We start from the raw sequence: 21,941 nt of genomic DNA, 5'->3' as shown, positions 1-21,941 counted from the left end.
AAAATAAAGATTTACCAAAATAGAAATGCCCTATAAAAACACTGATTTTGATACAGTTCTGATGGGAACCTGTCTCTCCTTACCTGCCACCTAGCACATCTGGCACGCAGACCAGAGCCAAGCGCCTGGAAGACCCCGTTTCAGAGTAGATGCATGGCTGAGGACCACCATGGCCAAGAGCTGGGACTTGGAGCGCTGCCAGCCTGCTGAGCCGGGAGATCGAGGGGGAGAGCTCCATCTCCTCCTCCTCCTCGCAGATCTCTCCATTCAAGATCTGGGACCTTAGTCAAGCAGAACAGCAACGCTCTGGTGTAGTCCTGATGCAAAACAGTCCCTTTTCAAGTTCAATGTGGAACAAATTCAGGTCACACTAAGGTTAGTCCAGGCTACTTCTGGCCTCCAGCCTTGATGACAGTCTCAGCACTGAACGTTTGATACCTAAATGCCCTATTTGCTCTCACAAAGAGGCAGATTCAGAGTGGGAACACCACCAAAATATGCTTGTTTAATCCCTACCAAGCAAATTGTAAAGCTTTTAAAGTTCAACCTCCCCCTCTTCAGCCAAACATTAAAAGCTACAATAAGAATTGCGACGGATTAATGCCTGCCTTACAGCCTCAGGTCCATTTGGGTAATCACATGTCAGGGCTCCTATTCGAAGGAGGTCGCCACATCTGGAAATGGCACATCCCAGTTTAATATGCTTGATAAATTTCTCTCTTTGGTAAAAATGTAAACTGATAGTTTACAGATACAGGGGAAGTTATGCTGGTAAAGGATTTCCAGTAAAGCTCCCTAAGCTCCGGCAGAGTTAAACCCAGCCAGTTATCGGGGAAATGCTCGCTTCCTCTGTCTGTTTATTCGGATGTTCGTTCAAACGGGCAGGGGAGCTGAATGAGACACAGAGCAACGCCCTGAGATAAAGGAGGAAATCCCTTTCAGGTTCACGGAAATAGATCCAGGGGGGACGTCTTTCCAAAAAGAAAACAAACCACGCAAAGACTTATCTTGTGCATTTGCACCACTTACTAAAAAGCCTCTTTTCCCAGTGGTAGCGAACAAATCTCCCAGCCTAGTATCTGGAAATGCCAGAAGAAAGAGATTGTTCGTATAAACACATACATTTCCAGGGGAAGTTTACTCTTCCTATAGCCAGAGGATGTTTACATTTCTAGAAAAAGAGTGTGTTAAAACCTTTCTTCCCTTCTACTTCATCACCATTTCACTGGCACTCAGGAACAGACATTCCTCGTTCCTCAAACATGAGGTTTAGCAGGTCAAGTGAAGGGGGAGCCGCAGTTGTATATGCAAGAAAAAATAAATATGGGGAATGAAATGAATAAACAGAGGCTGAGTTAGAGCTTAGAGACCAGAAGTTCCCTGCCCGGGGCAGTGACACAGGCAGGCGACGTGATGGCTGAAGACTGTCAAGTCAAAGAGCACAAGCCCAGGGCTAAACTCTGCAGGTCAGACCCACGGTGCTCCTAAATGTCAGAGGGACCACAGGCGGAGACCCTCCTCCCTCCCTCTGCCACGGCTCATGAAGCACTTTTGAACCAGCGGGAATGTGACCGGCATGCTATGAGAGTCGGATGGCTTTTGGTATGCTCAGTTACTGATTTGCTGCGAGCAGGTTTCAGAGATCAAAAATCAATGTCAACGATTTTAACTTCGGTTTAACAAAGTCCTAATGAAGTTTAATGGATGCCATTAGGTAAATTGCAAGCACTGGCTCTATCCATCATTGCACAGGAATGGAGATACTTTAAAACACATTTTAAAGTTTCTTATAGAAGTACAATAAGAATAAAGAATATCTCATTTATGACCACTTAACAAGCTTCTGCAGTACTCAGATAAGCACCTACAAATGAAAAACCACTGCTCTCGTAATCAGGTACAATCCCGCTGCCTTCAGAGGAATCACACCTGATTAACTGCAGGGTGAACCGGGCCACATAAGCAGCAAAGACGCACATTAAGGATGAAAACCTGGCTTTGGGAAAATAGGCAAAAACTGCAGCTCTAATGCTTATGGAAGAATTCCAAAAGCCTCTATTCGGACAGGCTTAAAAAAATTTTACCTTTCAGCTAGTGAACAGAGATGAAGACAAAGAGGTTTTGATTAAGGTCTTGTTCCTGTAACAAGTGAAGAGGGGAGGAGAACCCCCTCGAGGCTGGGCTTTATATGGCAGCATACGTGCTTCAGGAACAGCCCGTGGTTCTCTGCAGAAAGACAGATGAACTTCCCCCGTACTGAACAGGACAGGAATCCAGGTCCATCACTCATAACCCAAGTAAACAGGTTACAACAGCAGAGACATGGAGCTGAGCAGACACCGAAGACGCCACGTCTATCTGTACCGTGCTGGCTGACAAACACTGAACTGTCCAGGAGCATTTGACGTTTGTGTGAGAAGAGACCTCTGATTTTCATGAACACAGAAGCACCTGATCACAGGAAAAGCCACATTTCCGCACTGGATCTCTGGAGCTCTCCAGTCCAATTCCAGGACCTCATGCCATTGAGTTTTGAAGACCTCCAAGGATGGAATTTCCACAGCTTCTCTGGGCCCCTGGAAGAGCAGAGTGGGGAAGGGCTGAAAATTCACCCTTTGCTTGTCTTAGGTACCAAAATAGCTTCTCAGAGGCACCTCTGGCTCCTCTGCTTGCAGACCAAGGAACCCAGCAAGCCTGGGGATGGTGAAGGAGCCTCCAACCAGGGCTTGGACTTTGGCTTTCAGGCAGAGGATGGTGGTGACTGGGGAAGTTCCCTTTTGCATCCCTCTCGCTCTGATGCTGCTGCAGCTGCTGAGACTCTTCCCCGTGCTGCACCCCGTTCCAGCCGCCGAGAGGAAGCCACTGCCACCAAAAAAAAAGACCGATAAGGAAAAAGAGCATCTCGGTAACACAACAGGGAAAAGTGGTCCTGGACTTCAGGTTTCACTGTTCAAATTGCTGCAAGTTCTTGGCCAGAGACTGTTTCTTCCATCTTCATGGAAAGAAGTGAAAGGTTAACTGCACCTATGTGTATTTTTCAGAAAAGACTTTAAAATGAGGAATTAGGTATCATCTTGTATGCATTCCTTCCTCTCCCCCAAACTGAGAGAAGTAATCTCTGAGGGAAGAATTTAATCAAAGCCAGCTGCTAATTACTTTCCTGACACCAGGGGAGAAGAATGTTGGCATCAGAAAGATCTGGAAGATTTTCATGATTAATATTTGATAAATCTGTAATTGGATCGTTTGATTTTGCAGTCTCCTTTGAATAGAGGTAGAAACTTTATTAAAATGAATCTTTATGAATTCAGGCCACAAACTTCAGGGGATGATAACTCATTGATTGGTTTGAGTATCTTGAAGTGCTAGCCCTGGAGAGAAGATAAATTGGGATTGCCTAAGGACAAGTCAATACAGACTGAATGTCATCCAGAGTGCTTTCCTATTAGAGAAAATAAATTACATTCTGTAAAGAGTTAAAGTTTAATTTCTCTAGCCTTTTTTTGCTGAAGTTCAGAGATTTGACATGAATATTTAATTTAAAAGCAAATGAGAATTAAGTGTGCTAACATTGAATTAATAAAATAGTTGATTAGCACGCAATAGTGAGCAAATGTTCTCGTGAAAAAAATACAAAAATCAAAATTGCAACATTATAGTTATCCAATATATCATATTTTTTAGAACTGGATATAAGAATTTCCTCTTCATCCTAACAAAATAAAGCAGAAATTCTATTAAATGCAATAAGAACATTGTAGGGCTGAATATTATTACTATGAACAACAAAAACGATTCCTTGCTCTGATTTTTAGCTATTGAGTTATGTACTGAAACCTTTAGAACTGGTTTATGCTAATAACCCAGCAGCAAAGCAAAAAAAAAAAAAAACTGTCCAGAAATATTTGGTTTACAACTAAAGTAAATTAAAGGCCATGTGCACATTCACTGAGGGATCTGAACGCCCAGTCTTTTATTTTGAAGGCAAGAGATTAAAGTTCCCTTTCCTTAACCAGCCTCGCTCCTTTGAACAGACAGCAAAGAAATGGCAAAAAATAAGAAAGAAGAGTCTTAATCCTAGTATTCCAACATGCCTCGTGCGTGTTTCCCCTCTACTGCAGAAGCAAACAGCAATACAGCTCTTTTATATTAGCTTTAAAGAAGATTTGGCTTTGGGCATCTCTCCCCTGCCATTTTTCATTCAGCATTTAAATAGTTGCATTAGTATGCACAGCACTTTCCACATATGCAAGTAGGGAGGTTTTTGCCTCAAAGAACTCATGATCTAAATTAAATCACAATATTTAAAAAATGACAACAAAGCTACCTGAAAACAATACTGAGTCTTAAGCTAGTTACAAAGCTTTCTCCCTTCCCCTTTCCATCGCTGCCAAGACTTACGAGAAGGCAAGATATAGAGGGTGACCGCCTGTGCTAGGCAAACAAAAAGACTGGACTTGAAGACAAAGATGACGAGGCTGTTCAGCACAGTGCCTGTGGAAGGCTATTCTGGACTCGGAATTACAAAATTGATAAAGGCAGCTTTGTTAGAGAAGCTAGAAAGATGTAGCGCATGCGAAGTCATGGATTTGGTAGATATGGCACGATGGCTAAAGTGTTTGAAGTGGATGAGGAAAAAGGCAAATAGGAAGATGAAACAGAAGGAATGATCCTTCCTACAAATACACTTCGGGCCAGAGGGGGACAAGCCTGTCATGTTCCACGTGACATTAAAAAAGATAGCAATTTGAAACCAGGTTATGGAGCTGCGAAGATGTAAAAGATTTTTGAGATACAAAAGGAAAACCAGCACAATTCTGTGGTCAAAGAAGGAACACGTGCGCTCTACACATGCACAGGGACGTAGCTTTGGGATCAGCACTCTAGCTGAGCCTCACCGACACTGTGTATACATTCAACATACATTCTGTGGGTAGCAATCTATCTATTCAGCAGAACCCATAGAGTCCGCAGGGCTCAATACCAAACATAAACTATCTTTATGTTGCCGTTTTTTCTTGGAGCAACAAAGACTTGCCCACAAACACAGCTTAGAGCACCTTCAACTGCAGACGGCGAGTAGCGCGGCATAAAACCATGACCCCTTCTCTTTGCCACGGAGCACTGGAGAGTCCTTCTGCGCAGGGCTTCCCACCGCCTCGCACCACCAACCTGCTCCATCGCCACACAAAGGAGAACGCTTGCCATGAGTACGTACGTGTTTGCATTGATCGCTTCTGCTGTTCATTATGTAGCAGAATGTGCATAAATTAATAGGTGTTTTAGAGCTCAGCCCATGGAATTACCTCAGTGCAAATCTAGTTCATAATGGAAAAGTTTATTTTAAATAAAAGTTGGCTTTGTAAGCAAACCTCACCCCGGATCCCAAAATGGGAACCATGGAGAATAAAACAAAATCAAAACAAAACGATGAAAAAAAGCCTTTGGCCCACTGAAGAAGGGTTTTATTCTTATTTTGTACAACAGTTACTTGAAGAAACTACACATTATCGCCCTTGGAGGACCCGTTTTGTCAGCAGCAGTGGCATTTCTGCTCCCCGTTCTCACCGACCTTCCAGGCGCTCCCGGGGCCTGGCGGCCTTTCGGTGGCCGAGAAGGCCCCCCTGTATTTTCTTCAATAACATCCCCCCTTCTTTTATTCATTTTCGACTCCATTGTGCTCCCCGGCCCCAGCCAGCCCCAGCCGAGGGCGGGGGGGTAACGGCAGCCCGGTTTACGTGACGCGACTGACTCCTGGTGCACCCAGCGGGTACTGCATCGCCGCTGACAGGCCAGCCGGGGCCGGGGCCGACACCGCGACCCTGAGGAGCCCCTGCAGGGGCAGCCACGGGCGCCAAGACACGGGGAAACGCCGGCTCCAGCTGCGGCCGGCCCGTCCTGAGGGGCCGCTCCCGTCGGGCCGAGCCGCCGCCGCTCCCCTCCGGGCCTCCCCACCGCCCCGTCCTCGGCCCCAAGCAATCGACCGCCGAGCGACTTGCCCCGCCTGTCTCTGCCTGCTCCCCTCGATGCGCTAATCGAGGTGTCGGTGGATCGGCTCGCTCGGCTTGGGGACGGGCACGGCGGACGTCCGTCGCGCGGGTGCGCCGGGGGACGGCGGCCGGCGCCATTTTGCAGGAAGAGGTGAGCGGGGCGGCGGTTCCGCGGTCTCCGGGGCTCCCTCTGAGGCGGTCTCGCTGCGCTCCCCTCTTCCTTCCCGTCGCCTGGCGCTGGCAGCTTCGGCCGCGGGTGGCCGGGCCTGTAACGAGCGGGCAGCACCGCGGTGCCTTGTGGGACCGTTGTCGGGGAAACGGGGGGGCGGCCGTGAGGGGCGATCGGCGCCGCCGGTCCGGGCGAGGGGCGGGCAGGAGGTGAGGCGGGCAGCCCCGCTCCGGACGGTGCCGTGGAGGCCAGTGCGTTCGCTTCTCTTCCAGGGGCAGCCGGGCCTTCAGGCGAGAGGGAGCCCACCGTCTGCCATGGCCAATGTGAGTAACGCGGATCCCGCCCCCCGGCCGGTAGCGCCGTAGCGGCCCCCCGTCCCCGCCGGTGTGCGGTACGCGGAGGGCTGTAAAGCGCCTGCGCCTCGGCCCGGTGGGGAGGCAAACCGGCGCCGTCGAGGCAGAGCGCTTCTCCGTGTGGTGCGGGGCGCTTGCGTGTTATTTCCCCTTTAAAGCTGTCTTTAAATCATTGTGCTTATGGGGGAGTCCGTGATGAAACCCTCAGTTATAGCAAGGTACATTTTTATTAGAAGGCAGTGATATCGTTATCCTTCCATCTAAGTTTTGGACGCCGATTTCTGTGGCTATTATGGGGGTAATTGAATTGAGGATTAAGTAGAATCTGTTGTTTGGGAGTTTTGGGGGGTTTTTTTTAATGTCATGAGTTAAGGTGAAACGCTCAGGTTCACCAGGCTGCTTTCAGACTGACAAATAAAACACCCTTTATTGATTTAGTCTTGCCACGGAGACACGAATAACTTACTGATTTCAGCGGTATTTTTTCACTTGTGTAATGCTAGGCATGTAAATATTTGCCTAAGTGAGCTCAGTCAACATATCTGTAATTAACACTAACATCTCCATGTTAAGTGATCCTGATGATAAGAAAAATGCTCTTTTCTTGTAATTACGTCAGCTGTAATTGTTTACATCTGTTTTACCTGTAAGATAATCATTATGCAAAAAAACATTTAAGTGGAATCAGCAGACTTTTGTTGTTACAGGAACCTTTTAAATCTAGCGGTGTTTTAGAACTAGATGGCTTAAGGCCTTGACCGTAAATACTCGATTTAAGTCAGAATATCAAACATGGCTTTATGCATTTGAGTCTTCATGATGTTGGTAGAACTTATTAGCCAGTGTATATTTATGCAGAGGTGGTATGTAGGAAACTGATGCTTATTGGCTTAGGTCCTGTTACTTTGAATAGAGTTTTTATCTTAAACATACAAATAGTACCATTTTCTCACTTTTTTTTTTTTTTTGGAGTAACCTTGTTGCATACCTGTTTAGTGTACACATGCACAAACTTCTACAGAATCAAGGATACAGCACTTAAGGAAAACCCCTTTATGTCAGTTTCTCGAAAGAATTCCTTTCCATCACCTGGAAAATAAAGTTTTATGAAAGCACACGTGCTATGGCAGGTGGATTTATATTCTCCAGTAATGCTTGCTTTTGTGCAGCTGTAGTCAAGAGTATTAGTAGTTTTGTGCTAGAGTTAAGTAGTCTTTAATTTTTTAAAAATTACACTTCTAACTCTACATTTTGAGTGTATGATTGGTTATTTTTGTGTTATGCATGTGTAAACGCATTATGAAAATTACCAATCTATTTTTAAAGTATAAAAAATAGATTAGACTTTTCAGTTTAATCGCATCACCTGGACATTTCTTCCTTAAAAAAACAAAACACAAACTACAAAAAAACCCCAGTAACAGTTGCTCATATGACTACTGAAGATACTGTCATCGCACCTCGGAGTTAATCCTCGTGGAGAGGAGCCATTCGCTCTTTGGAGCCCTGTTGTTGAGACCATTTGCATGCTCAGGGAGTTAGCATTGCATCATGTTCTGTTTGCTGTGTGGCTGAGTCAGCTTCTGATGGAATCATCTCCAGCAATTGAAAGTTATGTTGACAGTACAGCTCTGGGGTGGGAAACAGATTTTCTGGTGTATTCCAAGACCGCAGCATTCTAAAGGCTTTATGGCTTATTGGCATTTTGCCCACGATTCTGATCTGTTTGCAGTAACACTTGTTTATAAATATGTGAATGCAAGGAGTTTGCAAATCTAAATAACATTGGTTGCACGAACTTAATTTTTGCACGTGTTAAATGTTTATGGATTTTGAAGGCAAAAGAAGGAAGCTGAAGTTGCCATACCTAGCTGTTTTGATGTGCGTATTTCCCTGTATAGTTCAGAGCTGTTCGTATGTGTACTTTGCTGGCAAAGAAATGTGCGTAAGCACACACGTATGCATGCTTCTAGGTGAAAGCTAGAAGATGTATCGGGGGTGATGGTACCTTGTGTCTCCCTCCAGTCTTTTAAGAAGTAGGAATATAGGCTGGCTAGCGCTTGCGCTAGCCTTCAAGGCAAACGTCTTGGATGTCAGTGTTTACTTAATTAACAATATTTCTAGGTATTTCTGATAATCAATCCTGTGATTGAGTTGTGGCAATCATGGAAACCATGACATGCATGGAAATAATCACAGAAACAATCCTAATCCAATAACTTAGTATAGGTTGTGGGGTTTCAGTGATGCATTTAAGCTTTTCAGGGTTTTTTCCTCACATGAGGCAGCCTTTCAGTAAGTGTTTTTGAGGCTTTTCCTTTACTTAGAATACTGCTACTAGTAAAATATAAAAGTAATAATAAAATACTTTTAAAACTTGATTTTACAGAAATACAGTTGATCATAATTAAAATTGTAATTTAATTATCGAGTGGGGATTTCTCTTGTGATCCACAAAGCTGTACTTAACCTAGTATTTTTGCTAGCAGTATGTAATGCTTATTTTGTTTTTGTCTTCTCAGGTGCTCTGTAACAGAGCAAGATTGGTCACCTACCTACCAGGGTTTTATTCCTTAGTCAAAAGAGTTGTAAATCCCAAGGCTTTTTCTACAGCAGGTTCCTCTGGCTCAGATGAGCCTCATGTTGCTGCTACACCTCCTGATTTATGTAAGAAAAAGCAAATTAATTTTCTTTGAATTCGTGTGCTATCAGAACTTTGCACCCCGTATACATTTGGGAATTCTGAAGTGTGCTTTTTATGTCAGGGCCCTTACTTTTACTTGTGCATTGTGGTTACTTTGCTTATATATGGTTGTGATCAAATACAGATATTTGTATGGGAAAGGTTTTTTTTCTTCTTTTTTTTCTTTTTATTTCTTTTTAGATGTGATGACTAAAGCAAGGCCTTGACTTTTACAGGTCCGAGAACTGTATGGCCAGATGAAGTGATGGGTCCATTTGGTCCTCAGGACCAGAGATTCCAGTTGCCTGGTAACATTGGTTTTGACTGTCACCTAAATGGCACTGCTTCTCAGCAGAAAGGCCAGGTTTCGAAAAGTCTGCCTGATATATTAGCAGAGCCTTCAGCAAGCGAAAGGCATGAATTTGTAATGGCACAATACATAAATGAATTTCAGGTAAGAACAGGCTTCTTCTATGTGAAACTGATATTTCTTGTCCAAGAGAAACACAACTAAGCTCTTTTCCTCCTGAAAGAAGATATTGTTGATTTTCTAGATGGTTTTGAAAGATGGACTTCAGCTGGGGTGAGCGAGAGGTTACATAGAACCGAGCTGAAGTTTTTTCTTTCAGGAGGAAGAAATATTTCAGGGTGTGGGTTTTTTGACTAAGTAGTGCCTAGTGAAATAGCATTTTAGTAGTGACTTAATTATATGGATATGGGAAAAGAAAACTTCAGTTTGAAAACTTGCTGTTTACTAAGTCTCACCACCTTTTATTAAGTGGAATTGGTAGTTGCTTCAGTATATCATTTAGTGGACCTGGACTTACATAGTTTGGACAGTGTTTAGATCTGCCTGCTTAGTTCTGACACCACTGAATTCACACAGGAGAAGCAGATCAATGTACCTCAAGTCTCACAATGAGACTGCATTTTCATGATGGCGGAGCTTGCAGTGAGTCAAATGCACTATTAAGAACAAGCAGCTTGATAATTGCTAGCGTGATTGCAACGCTTCAACAAATGTTTATTGCTACTAGCTGCTGACTCAACTTTCCAGGCTCTCTGAGGTTGCGACATGCTCAGACTTTGGAAGTCAACTAGCAAATCTCCATTGTAAAAACATTGTATAGTGGTTTTTTGTAAATGTAGCGTTGTATTCCAAAGAGTTCAGAAAACATAAGCTTCTGGTGAGCTCCCCAGATATTCTTTTCAGCTTGTGTGGATCATACTTTCCATTAAAAGCCCAACAGAAAATTCTGGTCTCGTTCATTTAGTGCAAACCAGGTGCACTGAATGCATGTCTGCTTTCTAGCAAGATTACCAGCATAATAAAATGCGCAGTGCAGCTGTTGCTGTCCAGAATGGAAGGGAGAAAGTGGAAAGAGCAGAGGCAGGTTGCAACTGGTATTCAGAAAGTCAAGGACAGTCAGCTCTGCTTCGTACCAGTGGTGTTTAGGAATCCATGAACAGCATTTAGCTAACAAAAATGCTAAACCTCTCATCCTAGGAGAGGACCCAGATTTGAACAATGGGGTCAGCTGAATACAGGAACCTCCCATAGGTTGCTGCAGCAAGCAGGAGAAAAGCTCGGTGTGCCTGAAGCTTGTGCACCAGTCCTTGAACCAGCCAGAGAAACTGCAGACTTCTCTGACTTCTGTGTACCTGAGATTGATGCATTAGTTTCACCTGAGCAGAGTAAACGGGCCTACCAGCCTACCAATATCAGAAAGTGATGCTGATCTTTGGAAAGTGGCCATAGTCTCTTGAGGACAGCATGCCTGCTAAGCGTATGTACTCTGTAAGTGGTGTTTAGCTGGCTAGAGTGGGAGTAGTAGACAAGAAATCACAATGAACCACCATTCTAGGAAGAGAAGCATCCTGTAGTTAGGAAGAAAAGTTTACCAGTGTAACTGTGTGGTTTGCCAGGCTTAAAGTACCAGCTGATCTGTCCCAATGACTTTGCAATCATAATGCAAGGTATATGTGAAAACATGTGTATTGAAACTGCAGTTAATGTCTGTTGTTTGTCTGTTGTTGTGTTTATTTTTTTTGTTATTCTTGGAACGTTAATTTCTAGAACAAAAATGCTAGCCAAGCTGTGTTTCCAATGTAACAGTTTTCTCTAGGGAGAATTTTCAGATACAAACAGGTGTTAGGTAGGACTTAATGTACTACTCAGCACTGTAATTTCAGTCTTACAGAAACTTACTGAAATTCCTTGTAAATTATGGCATAGTGAGAGCTAGAAGAACTGTATTAACGCATTCTACACCTGTTATAACAGTTGCTATCCCAAAGGAGGCAGCTGTTGTTACCACCTTCTTAAGGGCATTTAAAGCTTAAATGCTATGTATCTAACGTACAGGTGCTCTGCTTGTAACATACCCAGAAGAATCTGGGGGGTTGGGTTTTGTTTTCTTGGTTTTTTTAGTAACCGTAGAACTAAAAAAACTGTAGAGAATAAAAATGCTATTACTGGAAAACCATTCTGCTTTTTGAGCTACAACAGCTAAGGCTAAAAATAGTGATAGTTGAGACCTCTAGAGCTGTTGTGTAACTTTATTTTAAAGTTTTATTCTGGCTCAGGTAGTGTGTGTATGTCTGAAATCTATCAATTGCTGTTGTACTGAATACTTGAGGCCGTTGTTTCAGAAGGATATTTTTCAAAAATTTCTGTACTGGTTAAGGCTTTGAGATAATACGGTTACAATAATACATAAAGCTTAAAATTTCTGTATAGGTTTAAGCAATAGGTTGTACCTATATCTGTTCCACTTTTAATATTTGAAAAATGATTTTTAAGTCTCATTGCAAGTGATCTTTCTGTGAAACTGCTTGGGTGTATCAGTGGACATTTAGTCACAAAAACGTAGTCTGGTGTACAAAGTTGTTCCTGTTATATATTAATGAATGGGAAAGTTACAATTTTTATTTTTCTCAGGGTGCTGATGTTCCACAGAAACAGCAAATAAATAACGCCGAAACTTACTTTGAAAATGCAAAGGTAGAATGTGCGGTACAAGCTTGTCCTGAACTGTTACGAAGAGGTATATTTTCACTTTTTTTGACAGCTAAGAAATTATAACTTTTTAAAATGTAAAAATATGTAAGTAAATGCTCTGATGTAATTGATGGCATAGAATGTGTAATAGAACAACTCTGGTAATCCAGAGTTAATATTTTACAAAAGAAAAATATGTACTATAAAATGAAAACTGAAACTTTGTTGTTGACAATACTTTGTATTTTATATAAAATTCAATGCCATTTAATTCAAGATCAGCTGGGGCGGGGAGGAACTTTCACCTACTTCTTTAGCAGCAGGTAGATTCTGGAGCTAATTCACTATCCAAAAACCAGATTGTGACAAAGTCAAATCTTTTGGCACTGCTTTTTAGTAAAATAGCAAATTGAAATTATGAAACTGCTGAAAGCATTGCTTTTCTATCTTTCCTTCTTTAATTTGTTCAAGAAGGAAATGATTGAAATTAAATTGGAATGAAACCTTCTAATTTTAAAAGTTATATACTGAAAGAGAGAAGAGACTGAGATCTGGCTGAAATCTTGGTCTAGATGCTGAAGAGAGCAGACTTTTCAGAGACTAAGAAAGAGCAAAACCTTTTGACTTTTAATTTTGGGAGCGGTTTTTCCTCTCGTGCTGAAAACAAGGCTCCGTGAAGCCTAATCGTGACTTTGGTGTTTCACGTGCATCCCTGTTTGTAGTCCAATAGATGATGTAGGGAGAGAATTGTGATCGGTTTGGGCCTCTTCTGCCCCAGGGGAAGAACTGTCACAACTCCTGCCTATAGTACGCTACTGATACTGAGTCTGCTGCCATGTCCTAGGAGGTAGATCTGAGGCATTTCTATTGAAAGATTTAATGTAAAAACCAGTGCGCATCACGTAACTTGGCTTAGCCAGAAAATAGGGATCTTCACACCTTACGTGTGTGGAGAACTGTGGTGGTGTTCAGTTCAAAATATTAAAATATTACTATACTTGGTGTTGTGTCTTGGCAAAGAAGGGCACTTGTTTGCCCATTCTGAAATGTGCAGAGTAGTGGAGTGTTTATCATCTTGCAAATAAATAGGAGGTCTTGAAATAGCAAACTCCACTCCCTGAGTTGCTTTTAACAGGACCTTGCCAAGGTGCATTAGTTTCCACAAAAGCAACATCAGCATTTCAAACCAGGTGTTTGCTGGATCTGATGTGAAAAACACACATGTATCTTCGATTTAAATGGAAGGAAGGCTCTAAAGTAGGGTCAATAATTTGTCTGAAACTGAAGAATCATAAATAAAATGTAAGAGCAAGCCATAACATGCCGGTTTCACTTTTTTTAGACTTTGAGTCAATGTTCCCAGAAGTGAATGCCAACCGTTTAACGGTATTAACTGTCACCCAGAAGACTAAAAATGATATGACTGTATGGAGTCAAGAAGTGGAGGATGAGAGAGAAATGCTGTTGGAAAATGTAAGTAGCTGACAGTAGCATCAGCTTATTTTTGTTTGTAGATGAATCTTCTGGGAACTATGTCTGTATTTTCTTCCATTTCTAGCTCAGGTAGTAATATACTGTATTCCTTTTTAGAGCATTTTTGAGCTAGTCCTATGTTCTCTGACTGATAAAATGCAGATGACTTTTTTCCAGCTTTGTAGCATTTTGACTACTCTACATGAAATGTCTCATAAAACTATTAAATTCTGTATAGTGGGGCAAGTCAAAAGTATGCTAAAATGTTGTAAAATGCTACAGTAAATTATTAAAGACACTTGATTGTTGTCCTGTTGCAGTTAAAGGGCAGCAACTATTTTCTTACCTTATTTCAGCTTTAGTACAATGCATTTGGTAGGATTTCACTGCTCCCTTTGTTTTTCTGTGATGTAATTGAGATTCCAGAACAGAGTCTGTCGATGAGTGCATCCTTAGTTGTAAAAAGTGGTTGCTCTGGTTTGCGGTGTGGTGGTTTTTTTTTTTTCCTTTCCCCCCATTCTGATAATGGGTATGGTTAATGCTTTTAGCCTGGGTATCAGTTGTATTTATTACATCTTAACCATCCTCATCGACTTTGTCGTCTTGTTCTGTTGCCGCTAGAGGTCTCTGTGAAAATCGCTTTATTTCACATTCTTCAGATTTTTTTTGTGTGTATTCCAGCAGGTGTCAGTGTTCACCACCGCTGGCATTCTTTTCTTAGCACCTCAAAATACAACATCTCTCTATATTATTTGTTATAATTTTTCTAAAACTAGTAAAAGTCATCCTGTGAGATTTTCATCTGTATTGTGATGGTCATATTTATGTTTGAACATAGTCTGGTAACATCCTTTTCAATCCTGTAAATCGCAAATGTGGCCTGCATAAAGCAGTGTAAGGGTTATCACAAAAAAGGAAGAAGCAGTCTGAAGGATCAACATAAAGATTACACACAAATTAAAATTCTCTTCATTTTAGTGTGTTCTTCTCTTTGAATTATGTATGGTCTGTTGGTCTTTGGCGTTGTAATCTGGTCTAATTACATGTTAATTGGCATCTTTCTTCCTTGTGCACCTCCCTGTCAAGTCTAATAGAGTCATTGTAGGGGTGTTAGGATGTTGGATGTAACCTCCCGCCCTAAAGGTTACTAACAGCAAATTCACAAGAAAATGGTCTGTTTGTTTGCTTCATAGATGGTTAGAAGTAACCTTAAAAATACTAATTTAATGTGAGAGGCTTGTGCTAAAGTAATGAGGGTTATATGCAGCCAAATCGAAATGTTTACAGTAGTGAATCTCAAGTGGTTATTAACCGTGCTCTTCAGTGATTGCTGAGGGGTTGTAACAACACTGGATCAAAAGATGTACTGTATCAGAAATGTAATGCCTAAAATGCTGTCTTCAGATGGCTTACTTTATATTTGTGCCTTAATTTACAGTTGAAGCATAGTTAAATCATCAGAGCCATCAGATCTCAAAATACGGAACAGATTACTGTAAAAAATAATGGTCCAAAATATGGGAAGTTTAAGGGCCTGAAGCTGAATAACTATAATATTTCTGTAAATTTGAAACTTTGAGCTGCTAAGGGCACTAATTACAGAGAACAATCCCATTTTTATAGCTGAAAGTAAAGTATTATATTTATTCTGACGTTAAAAATATTTCCTCTTTGAGATTAGGGAATTTCTTTCATGTTTTGAGTGTGAATATGTGAATTTGTGCTTTACTCTAGCTCAGTGTATTCAGCTGTTTAGATTTTTGCGCTTGGACGTCTTTTTTTCAGAGTGCATAGGTGGTTTTAGAACCATCACATATCTTGACTTTTGTGGGGGTTTTTGTTTTGGTGGGTTTTTTTCCCCTCACTCACCTTCGCAGGTTTCTTCAGAAGTTTTCTATCGGCCCCTGCTAGTCCTCATAACATGGGTTGAAAACTGCTGGTCTAGGTGATTAAAAGCAGATAACTGAGGTCTCCTGTTGTTGCTGATTTATCTGTGGAAAAAATGTGCTGTGTAATCTTTAGGTTGTGTAATTATTTTGTGCCCTGTGTGGTGGTGTTAGAATACAGGAGCACAGCTTTAAATCTACCTGTTTGAATTTTCTCTTGTATCTGACAAACAAGTAACTGCAACTCAACACCAAAGATTTAAAAAAAAAAAAACAACAACAAAAAAACCAAACTTATTTTCTCAAATTAGCTGATGTGAAAAATTTGCTACCAAAAAAAAAAGTAGATTCTTTAAGCTGTCTCTTCAGAGAAGGGAGGTTTTTGATGATGTGTTACGGAACAGGGAACTTCGTGGCATGTTGCTTAATTGAAAATACTCTTTTCAGGAACATCAGCTGGTGTCCTCCAGCGTAATTGAAACATGCCCTACAACTTGGATTGTCAAATAGTCAGGGTTTGAAATCGTCATTCGTCCTGCCCACCGATTCATTACAACAAGAGAATTGGTGTAGATTGGTGTAAAAGTCCAGTGCTAATGGAACTCTTTGCTGTCACGATGCAAAACTGAAACGTTCTTTAAAGTCATTTGCAGTTAAACATTTGTAGTGCAGGAAGAACTACGTAATACTGTCCTGTTGGCTGACATAAGACCTTACAGCAAAACTGTCTTTCATATATTTATAAAAATATATTTAATGCTACATTTAGTGTCAAATTTGTGGAGTTTAGGTGAGATCTGTAAACTCGTGGAAATAACACAGAAATACCTGAAGTAATGGTTGACTCCTTAAAGAGGATAACAGGTATGATTGCAATCTGTATGAATAATCAAAGCAATTACGTTATTCCTTGTACAAGCTGTTAATCCATTACTGACTGGCACAAGGAACACTTTTAAATCTCATGTGATTGGAGTAGTTTAATGTATGCCATTAATTCTAATCCTCTTAATATTATTAATATTTTTATTGAAAGAATGCTGAATTTGTCATTTATTAGTAGAGGCCAAAAGAAATCTGTGCTTGTTCATTTTCAGAATATTTTATGTGTGTTCTGATGTGTATATATATGTAACAAAAATCTTATTTGATATCCTTCTTTCCCTTTATTTTCTTTTAAGTTCATTAACGGTGCCAAGGAAATTTGCTATGCACTTTGTTCTGAAGGCTATTGGGCTGACTTCATTGATCCATCCTCAGGACTGGCAGTAAGTTATGTGCTGTGTGGAATATCCAATGGACGCTGCTATGTCCTAACCAGCAGTGGTACTTGTATTCTTTATGGGTTAAATCCAGCTTTTTCATGTTGCCCAAAAGCTGTTACCATAGGATAATTCCTGTTATAAATTAAGATAGGATAGTAACCCTGAGCTAGTTCCCATGCTGTGTCGGCTGTCATTGCTGTTGGCAGTTTGGAGAACGTTGTTCAGCAGCAAAGTTGAATTTTAGATAGCTGTGGAAGTTTTATGCCTAAAAGCTCTTGGTCACTGCACAATAGGCTGGTTATGCCCTCCCAAGGTAACTTGGTAGTCCTGACACCTATTTGTGTAGATGGAGGGTTTTAGAAAGTCTCTTTGCACTAGTGAATATCTTTGTTACATAGAAAATATGAGTAGCTTATTCCTATTAAACAGCGTTGGCATTCGTTATCAGATGACACCAGTTCTCTGGAGGAGCTGATGGTTTCTTACCAAGACATCTGTGAAACAGAGAGAGTCTTAAAACTTACACGAGAGAACTGAGGAAGCTTCTGTCGGAGCATGAGTGTATATGTATTTTTGTCGGAGAACTGTTAAAACCATATCATATTAGAACATAATCATGGAAAAGCTCAGTTTATTGGGTTTTTATTTAAAAACACTATGAAACAGCGATTTATTGTGTCAACAGAGGCAAATAAGTTTAACAGGGGATGTTTATAAGGTGAACAGACAGTTGAAGGTGTGTATAGTGCTTAAAAGCTTCCCAGAAATTCCATGCGTTTAAGGAATGGTTACGGATTGATGAAAGTAGGGTTCTGTCTTTGCGCTCCAATTCAGTAGAACATCCTTACCGATAACCTGTTCATCAGGTGTAGGCTTTTGGTCAGAAGCTTCCTCCTGAGATAAAACAACTGAAATACCTGTTTCCCATTTACACACGTGTTTTGCTCCTGAAAGCATCTTTCTTTATAGGGGGTTCGTTGAAAAGGGATGTGTCTTATTTTTGCTGTTTCACAGAAGGGTCCTATCCTTCGTGCCTGTAGAAGCAGGAGAACCTTTCCAAAGCACTTGAGGTTTTTTGTATGTATGATTGATGAGACATTCAAACACACTGATACGCGTTCAGTGCTCTGTCAGTGAGGAAGGGAAATCTTTAAATATGGGGTACCAGTATAACCAGCGGTGCTCTGCTTAGTTTCCTGTGTAGATTTCATGAATAAAACTGTACATAAAATTTCCTCCAACAGATGTAACTGGTACTTGTGGGCTTAAGTTTTGTTTTAAAAAGAGGTGGTTCTGACATTTTAAATGTTCTTGGAAATGTTCATGTGAAAAATTCTCTTTTTTTTCCCACCTAGTTCTTCGGACCTTACACAAACAACACTCTGTTCGAAACAGATGAACGCTACCGCCACTTGGGATTTTCTGTTGATGATCTTGGCTGCTGCAAAGTTATTCGTCATAACATCTGGGGTACTCATGTGGTTGTAGGAAGTATTTTCACTAATGCTGAACCTGACAGCCCGATCATGAGAAAACTAAGTGGAAACTAGCAGTCATCAGGGTTTCACAAGTTCTTATGACCTTTGCGTTCTTTTACTTGATGATTCTCTCTAAGCATTGTCAGGAAATGCCACACTTTAAAGTATTCTTAGATAATAAAGTAGCTGTTATTTATTTTAGTCTTTGTGAATATGTGTTCACCGCATGTGACTTGGAATATTAATTGGCAACATTCAAACGGATACCTTTATGTGCCACATTAATTTTAAGCTGTGAGTTTCCATCATCTTGAATGAGTTTAAACATACATGTACATAGCTATCTGCAGATCCTTTTTTAATATTATATTACAAGCCACACTTCTTAACCATTTTGCCTTTCAGTGTCTAAGAAATCTGTGCTCTGAGTATTAAAAATCCTGATGCCACTGAAGTTTCTAGGAATTTTGCCACTTACTGAAATAAGTGGCAAAAAAAGTGGAAGAAGTAATAAAATTGTTCTCCCAGAATATAGAACTTAATAAAAACTGCAGAAGTTAATGCTGGACTAATCGCTCATTTGCTTTTCTAAAATGAGAATAATGAGCTAAGCTTTCAGTGGTCTCTAACTGCAAGTAATACTTCAGTAGGGAAGTGTTGACTCGACTGCTACATCCAGAGACTCGGTAAAAAGTCTTAAATTACTCTAGAATCAGTCATCTCAATGTTTCTTTGTCTTCATGTTGCTTGGGATTTTATTTGCTCAGTGTTTGCTACATATATTAGTTTATATATGTAAATGTAATTTAAAGTTGCTTTTGTAACTTTCTTAGGTCATTAAATACATTGTGGAAAAAAAAATAATAGGGCAATGCTTGGATATCATCATTGTTTTCCTGTACTTGGATGCAATTTAGACTTGTCTCTGTGGAATTTTGAAATGCCTGCGCAAAGAGCAATTATGATCAATTATTGCAATTACGATCAATTATAAAAATATTTCAACAAGAGGGTTTCAGTAAACCAGTCGGTCTCTTCAGGTATCATAAAAACAATCAGGTCAGTTGAAGTTACTGGAGGGGGAATAGTGAAGAAAACTCAAGGCACCTGAAATTCCAGAGCTCCGTCAGCTGCCTCGCTACAGAGACTCACAAACCAACCAGATGTTAATCTGATCGCAGTCAGTTATCGGGGCCGTTTGCTAATACGCCACTGCAGTAGCTGTGCAAGTTCATGCAACAATGAGCCTTCCGTCTCGACTTAGTCAGAATTTAGTGCAACTTTTGTCTGGGTACTGGCTGCACAAGACGATGATCTGAGAGGTTTAGCTTCCTGTCAGATAGCTAGGGATTTTAATCATTGTGTCTTTTTCCAATGTTAACTAACAATTATGGATTTAAACCTTGTTCTAGGTTTGTATACTACTTCTATTCCCTACTCAGGGTCTAAGCCAGTTATCACCAAAGTCTTTTTATTGGCTTTAATGGGTTTAGAAACAGATCCTTTACCAAGTGCCTGTTATCTGTCCTTGTTAACGATTGCTGCAAGCCCGTAACTCTGCTGGATCACGGAGGTGGAAGTGAGGAAGACTTTCCACTGGAGAAACAGTGAGTGCTGTCTACTCTAAATTCACTCACAGAGCCAGCAATTCAGAGGTTATCTTGCTCACCCGCCGTCGTTGTCATCACTGTTGGCTCCAGCCTGTGCACATTCCGAGGTCGAAGTGTATGGCTGTTGAGGCAGGATTTGTTTGTCGCTTTGTTGCGGAACTTGTGCTGTATTTCCAGAACCCAAGTGCTTGACCTCCTCTCTGCTGTCCAAGAAAGCTGTATTACTTCAAAGTCTTTTATTGATTTTTTTTTTTTTTTCTCATTCCCATCAAGAGGATTAAAAAAACTTGAGAAGCTGCAATGTGTCTTGTCTGTTCACAAAATACAATTATTTTTCAGAACACAAATTAGCTAATTTGATAGAAGAGGGTTAGTGTCTCACTGGACAGTAGAGTACACTGTTGTGGAAAACTTTGTTGGATAAATATTAGAAAAATAAATTCTGTGAAATGATTCACGTATATTTTAACTATATTGAAGGCTCTTGCCGCTATCTTTTCTTCTGGTGACTTTGCTGTACTCACCTTGCTCTGTTTTATAAGGGGTGGGAGCTGCAGGCAGCTATCCAAATTAAGCCTGGGAGACTGGTTTTTGAGTTCATATCCTTTAAAGTTTTGTCCTTTAAAGAGCTTTTACAGGGGCTTTTCAAATGTCTTCAACCTGAGGCAAAAATCACACTGAAGATGGTGGGAGTTTTGCCTTGACTTCACTAATAGTAATGTTTCATGCCAGAATTTGAGGGGAGGTATGATTTCCTGATGTTTTTCGAAATAAAATTTTGTCATACAGATTGATTCTCAAGAGAGGCTAGAACTGTTCCGGTTCGATTTCCCTCACACCAGAAGAGCTATACTGTGTATTAATTAACTTGCTACTATGAAATAAGAGTTCTTGAATAGAGTGTGATTAACTGTATTTCTGATAACAAAAAACAAAACGACTTTCAGTGTTACAAAATGAATTCCTTTCTAGGGTAAAGAAACACACAGATGATGAGAGCTACTGTATGTAAGGTCACGTCTGCCTCCTTAGCAAAGTGCTGCTCTGTGGGAAGTAGTATCGTTCTCAATTCAGAGAGGCTGTTAACTTCTAGGTGTTATTAATTCATTACCAAAATTACCAGAATTTCTTTTTTGCAATAAATTCCATAAAAACTTGCTGAGCAGCACAAGAGCAGTGCTATCTTTGTGTAGTTCCGTTTGCAAGCACCTTAGTATACACGGAGAATATGCTGAAAACGGTGCAAGTCTAGGAGTCATTTGCGGTAGTCAAAAGGCTAAAGAAATGCTTGAAAGAAAGATTTGTCGCTTAGGTGCCCTGAGATGTGAGGAACTGGGCTAAATGTCTTTCCACAGAATTCCTAGTAAAGGTGAGGAGAAAAATTAGAGTTGTCTTTTTCTCTCTCAGAATATCTTAGTACAAACCTGACATGAGCGGTTATCCCGGTGAAGTTCTACACCGCCATAGTCTCCTACGTAGCTGGTGGCATCACCGCGGAGGACAGGAGAGCGGTGACAGGATTTTAGTAAGTTACAAAAATAAATTTGAAACCAGGCTTTAAAGTGTAATAGGGATAAATAGGCAGAACAAGATACTGAGAGAAGTGGCCGGTTCACAGCTGGACAGGGGTTTTTCTGTCCTGCGGAAGATGAAGGCCCTCGCTGCATGTCTGAGCTCGGTGAAATAGGGCGACGCTGCTGTGTTGGTTGAATCAGTACAGGGCAATATTTAGTATCTCGAGGGCTTCCATGCGGTGATTGGGATGTTTCTCTTTCCATCTGAAGGCTCCTGAAGTTTAGACTCGGTGGTAGCTTTTGTTGAAGTAGCAAGCACCAAAAAACATTTCTGCCTGCAGCAAGTGGAAAGCTTAACGCGGTTTTCAGTGCCGTGAATGTTTGTATTTAAGCTGGGCTACAGTAAGAGCTAATTGTAAGAGTTGTGGGTGGATTTTGGGGTGGGTAGGACAGAAGTACGGTATTTGAACAGACTGAGGCTTGTGCATGGAGGAGTCTATTCTAAATACTCCGCCACTT

At 41.0% G+C, this 21,941-nt stretch overlaps 1 protein-coding gene across 2 annotated transcripts; it reads left to right on the top strand.

Annotated features, from left to right (window-relative positions):
• The first annotated feature begins 6,041 nt into the window (after positions 1-6,041).
• MMADHC (metabolism of cobalamin associated D) lies at positions 6,042-20,209 on the top strand. 2 transcript variants are annotated; one of them, XM_087731097.1, is made up of 8 exons: positions 6,042-6,141; positions 6,432-6,482; positions 9,035-9,179; positions 9,432-9,649; positions 12,137-12,242; positions 13,539-13,669; positions 16,737-16,823; positions 18,176-20,209. In XM_087731097.1, exons 2-8 carry the CDS (start codon positions 6,474-6,476, stop codon positions 18,368-18,370), a joined length of 891 nt encoding a protein of 296 aa, XP_087587223.1. In that variant the 5' UTR covers positions 6,042-6,141; positions 6,432-6,473; the 3' UTR covers positions 18,371-20,209. The 2 variants fall into 2 exon arrangements, with proteins under 2 accessions (XP_087587223.1, XP_087587224.1); XM_087731098.1 differs by lacking the exon at positions 6,042-6,141 and adding an exon at positions 6,240-6,258.
• The last annotated feature ends 1,732 nt before the right edge of the window (positions 20,210-21,941 follow it).

This window comes from Nipponia nippon, unplaced genomic scaffold (genome assembly GCF_047370975.1).
Source record: "Nipponia nippon isolate SJK-2023a ecotype South Korea unplaced genomic scaffold, ASM4737097v1 scaffold_5, whole genome shotgun sequence".
Lineage (NCBI taxonomy): Eukaryota > Metazoa > Chordata > Aves > Pelecaniformes > Threskiornithidae > Nipponia > Nipponia nippon.
The sequence above is the reverse complement of the archived record's forward strand: the minus strand, read 5'-3'. Positions and strand labels throughout refer to the sequence as shown.